This window comes from Myotis yumanensis, unplaced genomic scaffold, assembly GCF_028538775.1.
Source record: "Myotis yumanensis isolate MYYU_CA2020_CCGP unplaced genomic scaffold, mMyoYum1.0.hap1 SCAF_2, whole genome shotgun sequence".
NCBI classification, from domain to species: Eukaryota; Metazoa; Chordata; class Mammalia; order Chiroptera; family Vespertilionidae; genus Myotis; species Myotis yumanensis.
Genome location: NW_027223753.1, coordinates 158,979,470 through 158,988,993, shown reverse-complemented (window position 1 = coordinate 158,988,993; position 9,524 = coordinate 158,979,470). Strand labels below are relative to the sequence as shown.

Genomic DNA, 9,524 nt, shown 5'->3' with positions numbered 1-9,524 from the left:
ATATACTGTACCATCTGCCCTTGCCCACGACTTCCTGAATTTACTTCCCATTTTCTGGAAGAGAAGAAACTACAAGAAAAACATTTAAAGTGGAGAGGCCCAATTGTGGAACCAGTTGCCAGACCCAAGAGTGGAAGGGGAGGAGAGAAGATGGAGAGAAGGGGCTGTGTAGAGACATCTATCAGATTCAGGACAAGGATAAGGGGGGGGGGGGGGTTGAGGCAGGGACACCTGTAACATCAGTGGAGAGGACTCTGCAGAGCAGAGCAGGGCAGGGATACGCTTAAGATAAATAATATTGCCGAAACCGGTTTGGCTCAGTGGATAGAGCGTCGGCCTGCGGACTGAAGGGTCCCAGATTCGATTCCAGTCAAGGGCATGTGCCTTGGTTGCGGGCACATCCCCAGTGGGGGGTGTGCGGGAGGCAGCTGGTCGATGTTTCTCTCTCATCGATGTTTCTAACTCTCTATCTCTCTCCCTTCCTCTCTGTAAAAAATCAATAAAATATATTTAAAAAAAGAAAAAAGAGAAATAATATTGACTTCTAAGGTCAGTGCCCAGGATGGAAACTTCCTGAGGAGCAGAAACCATGTTAAATACATCTTTATAATCCTTTTGTTGAGGAAAAAGCTGGTGGCTAGGAAGGAGGAGAACTGTGTATGTTAGGGAAGGGGGAGCATGGTGAAAAATCCTTGATAAGGGAGAGGCTTATAAAACGGCTTGCTGTCTATTTACATTGACTACTGTATGGTGATTTCCCAAATTAACATTGTTGGTTGGTTGGTTGGTTCCTAAAGCAAAGTGAGCCTTCCTCCTGTTTTCCTTTCCCTCCCTGTGAGTCCCTGCCAAGGAAGAAGTAGATACAAAGGATGTCCTCCGTGGCCTGCTGTGAAGAGACCTAGAAGCCCGGACTTCGGGTGGGCTGAGGCCTGTGAGGGGCCGCTGAGCTGCGTGCAGGATGGGAGATAGTAAAAAGGAATATACCAACATTAACAAGGCCTAACCATCAGTGGTGGAGCGGGATTTACTTATTTCCATCAATTTAGGTTTTTCTAATTTTTCTAGAATAAACATCTGTTACTTTGATCAGAATCGAAAATCAAGTTTATTTCTCAGCTCATATGCTATATCTTTAGTTTCTAGAAAACCTGAATAGACACAATGTGTAAACTTCACATTAGTGTGTTTTAGTATAGAAAAAAAAAAGGTTTTCCAAGTACGTGGGAGTGAATGGAAAAACATAGGAAATACTCCCCAGAAAGTTGTATTTCAGAATTCTACAAAAAGCGGGGGATAAATTATCTAGGGGTCGAAGTTCCCGCGAACTTTGGAGAAAAGTGGTAACATTCTGCATAGGCGGGAGGGTGCGTGGCCGGAGAGGCTTCTCGGCGAGGAGGAGAAACACCTGGCAGCGCGCAGGCGGGGCGGGGGCAGGTAGGAAAGTTGGCCGCGGCCTCGGGGCCGGGGCGGGGCAGGCAGGGCGGCGCGGGGGCGGGGGCGGGAGCGGGAGGCGGAGCCGCGGGGAGCGCCCCAGGTGGGCCTGAGCCGCGCACCTGCTGCCGCCGCCCGCCTCCGCCTGCGCCGACGGACCGAGCGAAGCGGAGGGATCCCGCGGAGGTGCTGCGTCCTGGGGCGGCCGCTGAAGAGGAAGGGCAGTGCCCCGGCCCCAGGAGGGCCAGAGAGGGGCCGGCATGGGCCTGGAGTTCCCCGCGCCTTGGCTGCTGCTGTTCACCTGGCTCCCAACAGGTGAGCCGTGGGGAAAGGGGTCCCACCTGGGCCCTGGGGGACTGGGAGCCGGTGCTGCCCGCCTGGCAGAGCTGGCGGCCAGCAGGGCAGCCGAGGCCTGGGCCGCGCTCTTGGCGGCTCTTGGCAGCCCCGGGGCGCCAGGAGGTGCGGGACTGGATCCTTTTACCTGTGGGAACCTGTTGTTTTCCTCTTTGATGAGCCCAGGCCCTTCAGAAACAGGTGCAACCGAGAAGGGAACCTCTAGGCTGCCCCTCCTCCCGGCATTAGGCACTTCTTCACCTCTGAAACGGAATTGGTAGTTGTCGTAACACCACTTCTACGATTCCTAATGACTTTTCCCTCTCATCTGATACTTGCTTTTAGGTTTTAGGTATGGTGACAACCATATTGGCCCAGAAATGCGTTTATTTCACTCCTGGGGGATTATAATGTGTCCTCAGGTATGTACCGATGTTCGGTACGGTTGATTCAGAATACGTTTTACCAGGACTACAACATTCAGCTCTTCGCTAATCTTTTCAGGGTCACTTTTCTACTTTTTTTCTATTCACCTGCTTCTCTGACTTCCCCCTTGCTCAGTATCTCCCCTTCAGGGGTCCAACACTCACCTCTACTCATCTTCAAGCTCTAGGCCAATCCCTTGCCTGCTTTGGAAAGCCTGGCTTTGTGTCTGGTTTTTATCTCTTGGGAATATGACAGAAGTGTGTATCTGCATGAGTGAAACCAGGTAGGAAAGGCTGGCTGAAGGTGTGGGCTCTTTCAGCCCTTTTCAGTGGGGATGTAGGTGTGATCTTGCAAACCAGAGCATATCATTTCCTGTTGAAATCTGCCCCGTTTTATTTTATCTTTTTTCTCCCTCTCTTTTAAGAATAACTGCCCTCTTGCCTCTTTGTCAATGGGTTGTCAACTCAGTTTGCCCACAGACCAATTTGAGTCTTGTATTTTTTGAGGGAAAAGATGTAATATGAAGGTACAGGCAGAATTCCGTTTTTATAAGCTTAATAGGACATGAAAATCACTCAGATGTAACACATTCAGGCAAGATTCTACAATAATTTAAGCTTATGCTGAGGGAAGGAGGATTGCAAAAGGGTAGAAAAACTAGAAAATTGGTATCCCCAAGGTCCTCTAGCTTACCACATTTTTTGCAGGATATAGGATCTACAAATGATGTGAAACTGACAAAACTAGATGTTGGGCACCCACAATACACAAGAAAATGGACCAAACCTCCCCTAGATCAATGTACCTGAAATTCCACCAGGGCAGTCATCAGTTTGACTATGAAAACAAATTCATAACAATCTCATAATGTTGCACAGTTTTCCCTTCTATGCCTGACGTATATAGCTCAAAGTCCACAGCAGGTAAGGATTTATGAAGCTGCTTGAGCTGCCTTTTTAGGAAAATAGAGGTCTGCTCCTTCCTCTGTCCCTGGGCACTCCATCCCCAGAGTGCTCCTGAGCTGAAAGGGGCCAGATTTTGTAGCCAGCAGTCATCCAGGTCAATAGGGTAAGAAAAGAAGCCTTACAGATAAAAATCCCACTAGGGTATAAACCCCACTCCTTAAGTCACCAGCATATTGTTTTACAAGCTATTTAGTTTTTATGAAGAATATTGAACAATGAACATTTTTCCAATATAGTGATGATGACCAAAAGGTATATTCTTCTAGTAAGCACATTGCTAAATGGACAGGGACTTCAGAAAATGTTGCTCCCGGTGTTTGTGAGCCAGCCTTGCAGTGTATGTAGCCAGGATGCTGAAGGAAAAAAGACTGCTGTGTTTGCCTGGCGTTCTTTAAATGGAAGGCTACCAGCATAACACATTTTAGAACCAGAGAATGCTGAATGTGAAAAGTCCTAAGTGAACATCTAATCTCACTTTTATTTCAGAGGTGAGAAATTGAGATTTCAACTGTTTTGATTCCAACACTTTAAGGGGGAAATAGCTCTTTTAGCAGGCATTTTCCCTGAATATGTGCAGGAAAGGTCAATAAAGATACATTCAACTATTTAATGTGCATTTGGATGTTGCATCCATGATGTTGGTTAACTTACTAAGCTGCTAAAAGCCTCCAGTAAACTGGGATGATCATAGCACATAGCTCATAAGGCTTTTGTGACAATTAAATGAAATGTAGATTTTTAAAGCACTTAATGCACAATGCCTGGAACAGAGTGAGGACTTCATAAATGTCAGCCATGATGACAGGCAGTCATGATTTAGAACCACATAGGAGTTTATAAAGCTAACTTTAAAGAAACAACTTAGGTTCCTCTACTCCTCCTCCACCTACAGCTATGAAACTGCAATTAATAGTCAAATGACTATCAGGTTGGATTTCGGAATCTGCCTTTTGCTAGTTGTAACTTTGAAGGAATCTCCCTTCATCTAGAAAACAGGCGAAATTCTTGACAAAACTTTTTCCTCCCCACTCCCTTCCCTTCCACCAAAAGACAAGTTCTTGTTGGGTGGATGAAGATCAAGCACAGTGTCTACAACATGGTCATCACTCAGGAAATACTGGGTCCCTCCCCACTGCCCTCACTTCTTTATTTTTAAACCAAACTTACCAAAATGTCCCTCAGATCAAACTGGTGAAGATCCGCTTCCTCTCTCACTCCCAGTATCATCTACCAAAGCAGTGTTTTTCAAACGTTGTGTTTTTTTTTTTTCACAGCTCCCAGTCAGAAATACCACTTACATTATGACATGGAAACACGTATGTAAGATTTCTAAAATAGAAACAAAAATCCTGTTACTATGTTGGATATAAGAATAACAAATTGACATCAAATATTATGTTAATAACATTTAAATTCATAGGAAATATTCCCTAAATTAACAGTATTAAATAGAAAAATCCCATCAGATGATTTCCTCAAGGTCCACTGCAACTGGGAATATGAACTTTGGAAACCCCTCGACTAGAGTGTGTTCATTTTGTCCATCACCTTGTTCACTTCTGTTTCTAAAGAGGAGTCAACCCGATCCTCTGATTAGCATCCAAGCTTCTGCCGTTGCAGAGTGTGGGCCACTAGTGAAATGATGTCAGATTTTGGGCACTGACAAAGCCTCTGAGGTCAAGGAGGCATGGGAACTTAACCTAGGCCCTGTGCTCTGAGTTATGGTGAGATCAGTTTTCACACCTTTTTTTTTTTTTTACAAAGAAATAAATTTTTATCACATGAGTAATTCTTGCTTCTTAAAACACAACATTAAGATGAAGCTAAAGTAAGTACCTGCAGCCCTTTGTATTACTGGCTCACAAGCTCTGTTATGTTCACCCAACCTCAAAGTTTATTCCTGGAATGAAAGTTCAGTTCTACCCCCAACTTCTAAAAAAGGTGTGTCATTTGTGCTTTTGTGAAAACATTTTAAGATCTTAGGATGGTGTTAACTTATAGATCCACACAGCTATCAGCGTGTAATATCATTCTTTGGGAAATCAGACCGCTGAGTCTTAAGGGACAAGATTCTTAGCATCTAGAACTCAGAATTTTTACTCAGCAGTGTGAATGAAGGTTAGGATCCTACCGAAGACTTAATGACATCTTGATCCCTGGTGTAATAGATAGTCAAGTGGAGCTTCTCAGGGTGAGGAGCCTGTGGGTGGTGGATGGGAGGCTGCCTCCTCAGCAGCTCCCTTGCCCCCTCTCCTTGGGCCCCCTGAAATACCTTCCCAGAGTCCCAGGAGTTTGCTGAACATAAGTAGAAGTCACTCCCAGTCCCTGCCTTCCCCTCCTGGCCAGTTTTACAGATGGAGAAACCTGTGTTCAGGGAAGACACCCACCTCAGGTTGACACAATGGAGTTAACTTGAGAACTGAGATCAGAACTCTGGCACCCTCACTCTTAGTCCATGACCCTTTCATCTGTTTTATGCCATGGTGTAAGCTTATTTTGTTTAATTAAATCCTGGAATGCAGGTATAGAAATAGATTGCCTCCTGGATGTCTAATTAAGTGCTACTTATTGAACATTTTAGAATGAGATGCCAGGTAATTGATGCACCGTCTGTCTGGGGGGGGGTTTTAGCCTAATACGTCCTTATTTGACATCCTTGGGGGAGAAATAAAATTGTGTGTTTTAAGAATTGGGAAGGCCCTGATCATGTCATCTTTCTCTAGTCCTTATTTCTGTATCTTCTGATGTGTAAATCTTAGGGCAAGGTAAGGTCAGAGGAAAGCACTTTTGACATTTAATTTCCCAAATCCAGTTAATCGCCAAGTTCCACCTTTTTTCTATTCCAAGTGACAAACCTCGAACATTAAAAATCTTAAAGTTACTTGCCTCTAAACTTTAGAGTCTAAAGCTACTACCTCTCTGTCTACCCAAATGATAACTTACCTGGGTTAATCTTTCCAACCTTCACTTTAATATTTCAAGAACCTCCACTAGATCCCCATAGCTTGTAAGAGTGGGTTAAAGTTCTTTATGTGGAATTCAAGGCCTACTCATTCTTGCCTCACTAACTTGGACAGCCCTGTCCCACTGATATGGCATGCTCTTGTACCCCCTCTTCCCTTCTTCTGTGCTTTTTATTTGGCCATACTACAAATGGTTAACTTTAACTAGTTAACTGCCATGATATTTTGAATGTAATTAAAAAAGGTTCGCCGCTTTTGTCTATAGATGCTTATGGCGTACAAATGGTTAACCATTTATTTTCTGAACTTTTAGAGCACTTAAAATTTGTTCCAAGCACTTCAGCCTGTCTTATATGAATTTATTGGTTCTTTTACTCAGCAAATGTTTAATGCATAACATTGCAGTGGAATGAGATGCTGGGTCATTAACCAATAGGCATGCTGGCAAACAAAAGCAGACATGGCCCTGGCCCCGTGGTGCTTAAAGTCTAAAGGAAGCATGAGCAAATATAGAAATACAGCTATGACAGGATCTATGAGAAAGATCTATAAGGTACCACAACAACATATAATAGATGGATTTTGCTCATTCAGGAGGCCCTCCCTGAAGAAGTGATACTTGAATGGAAAACTGAGGAATCATCATTTCAAACTAAAGGAATAGCATGTGCAAGACTGCTAGATAGGAGCTCAGTGAGTGAGGGGAGAGAAGAATGTTAACATGAGTGGAGGAAGTCACAGGGTGTATTGTGGAAATGGGGCATGGTAGGAAGATTTGTGTTTATCCTAAGAGCAGTGGACAGCTTTTGGAGATTTTTTAAAGAGAAGGAGTTGGGAGACTGACAGCAGTGTGGAATCCACATGGCTGAGAACCAGAGTATGAGCAGATACCAGTAAAGCTGAGGCAGTATCCTGGCCAGAAGTGATGGTAGCTCTTACTAGGGTGGGAGTGAGGATGGACAGAGAGATTCCAGAAATACTTTGGAGATATATACACCCAATTCGATAATAGATTATATAGGGAGAGTGGGGGAGAAAGATGTCAAGGACGATTCCTAGTTTTCAGTGTTGCCCATCACTAAGATGGGAAACATTGAAGAGGCCCGGATTTGTATGGAAAGATGATGATTTACATTTGGGGCTTGATTTAGACTTTGAAACAACCAAGAAGACCTAGCAGGAGTATTTGGATCCATGTGCCTGTCTTGTACCTTTTTGTACAGTAGTAGGATTTGACTTCAAAGCTCTACTGGTATCAGTTTCTGAACAATCCTATAAAACTTAACCATGAAGTATCTTGTTTAGGTGTTTACTTATTTATTGTTGACTCTCCCATCAGGAGTATAGCTTCTAATAGTGCAGAAGCATTGTCTCCCTTATTTGCAACGGTACCCCCCTCATCTGGAATGATGCCTGGCTCATAGTAGGTCTCCAATAAATTATGTGAATGAGTGACCTCTGAAGGCCCAGGGCATATAAAAATTTGTCATCCTGAGACCCAAATTTGCATATGCTCTGAGATTAGCATGTGGGGACATGGATGAGTCACGGCTCTGATTGACATACTTTGGGAAACTCCGAGCATCTGCCTCTTAACCAGGTTTTGTCTTCTGCCCCTAAAGGAATACCAAGTTCAAACCACCTGAGTGGCTATTTTTTCACCTGGTAGTTTATCAAAAATTTTAAAAGATTGATTATGTTCCCCTGTTGGAAAGATTGTGGTGAAACATGGGACTGTCACACTGTTGATGGGAATATGAACTTCTTCCCTGAAGTTTCTATCCTACATAATAAAAGCCTAATATGCAAATTGACCAACCAGTGGAATGACTGGCAGAACAACCGCTTGCTATGATGCGCACTGACCATCAGGGGGCAGACAATCAATGCAGGAGCTGCCCCCAGCCCGCAGGCCCCAGGCCAGCCAAGGTGGGTGCCAGTGGGGGCCCCTGATCACCTGCCAGGCCTAGGGGCCCTACCCATGCATGAATTTTGTGCACTGGGCCTCTAGTTTAAATATAAAAGCCTTCTTTCCTTTGACCCAGCAGTCTCACTTTAAGAAATATATCCTACTGGAAGGCATGCATGTAAAGAGATATTTTATATAAAGACACTCATTTTAACAATTCATGTCAGCATTGTTTGTAATAGTGATAAATCAGAAGCAACCCAAATGCCCATTATTAGGAAAATGAGTAACTAAATATGGTTCATCCATGTAGTGAATTTTCAGGTAGTCACTAAGACAATTAGATCTACAAAATAATTAAATCTATAGAATATAATGATATTTATCATTAGTTTGAAGAAAAAACAAAGTTGTAAGTTATTATACATAATATGATTAATTTTTTTAAAGAGCAGCATAGGAAAAGATGTGGAGGGATACACACCAAATTATCAACAGTGGTACCTCTGGAGAGTGGAATGCATGGTGAACAAGGAGGAGCTTTTTATGTTATACCCTTCTTAATTGTTTGAAATTTCTCATTATTTTATATTACAAAAATGTAAAAAGAGGTTTCTATGCAAAATGGTTAAAATAAAATTGTGATGTGCCTTAAATATGGTAATATCCCTTAAAGGTTAAACCTCCACCATTAGAAAAACTTATCCAGAAGGCATCTGATACACTGGAAACAGTCTAGGCCTTGGAATTTTAGAGGTATAAATTTAAATCTAGCTTGCTGCTTTCTAGCCGCATGACCTTAAACCAGTTACTTAATCTCCCTGTGGATTTTCCTCACCTATGAAATTGAGGTAAAAATAAAACTTATCTCATGGGATTTTTGCAAAAGTTAAATGAGATACTGTATCATAAAGCATCCAATACTATGTCTAACAGCATGTAAGTGCTCAGTGTATGTCCGTTTCCTCCCCAGCGTTGCCACATGCTTAGTGCCACCCCAAGACTAGCATTGTTGAGTAGCACAGGCCAGACCTTTGTTAAAGATGTAATATGTAGACATAATTCCTCCCCCACCCCAACTCTCTCCTAACTCTCTGGATCCCTTACTTCTTGTCTGTACTCATTGCCAGTCCCTCTTCCCCTTTATTCCTCTCATATTTGCACTGTTATCTAAGGAAATGTAATAAGTACCGATGGCAAATATACTTGGGGAGATAGCTTGCTCAGAGATAAACTCTGATAGGATTAGACCTGTGTACTTTATGTTAACATGCTTCCTGGAGCAGAGGTGCCAGGGTATCTGAAAAATACTCAGGAATCAAGACCTTCTGTCAGCGTCAGCACTAGGCCACTGCCCTTGCCAGGAAAGACCAGGTTCTCCCCCCTCCCCCAACCCCACCTCTACCCTTGGCTACCATCCCCTTTTAAGCATGACCCTTCATGTGGAAAGGAGGGAAATGCCATCTAGTATTCTGAAAACAGTTCTTAGTTAGAGAG

At 43.4% G+C, this 9,524-nt stretch overlaps 1 protein-coding gene across 5 annotated transcripts in view; it reads left to right on the top strand.

The window, feature by feature from the left end:
• Window positions 1-1,639: 1,639 nt before the first annotated feature.
• Window positions 1,640-9,524, top strand: part of ILDR1 (immunoglobulin like domain containing receptor 1) — a 31,980-nt gene continuing 24,095 nt past the window's right edge. For all 5 annotated transcript variants that reach the window (XM_070406299.1, XM_070406298.1, XM_070406297.1 and 2 more), the window contains exon 1: window positions 1,640-1,746. In XM_070406299.1, coding sequence (XP_070262400.1) covers window positions 1,692-1,746 — 55 coding nt within the window. In that variant the 5' untranslated portion in view covers window positions 1,640-1,691. The remainder of the gene's footprint in view (window positions 1,747-9,524) is intronic.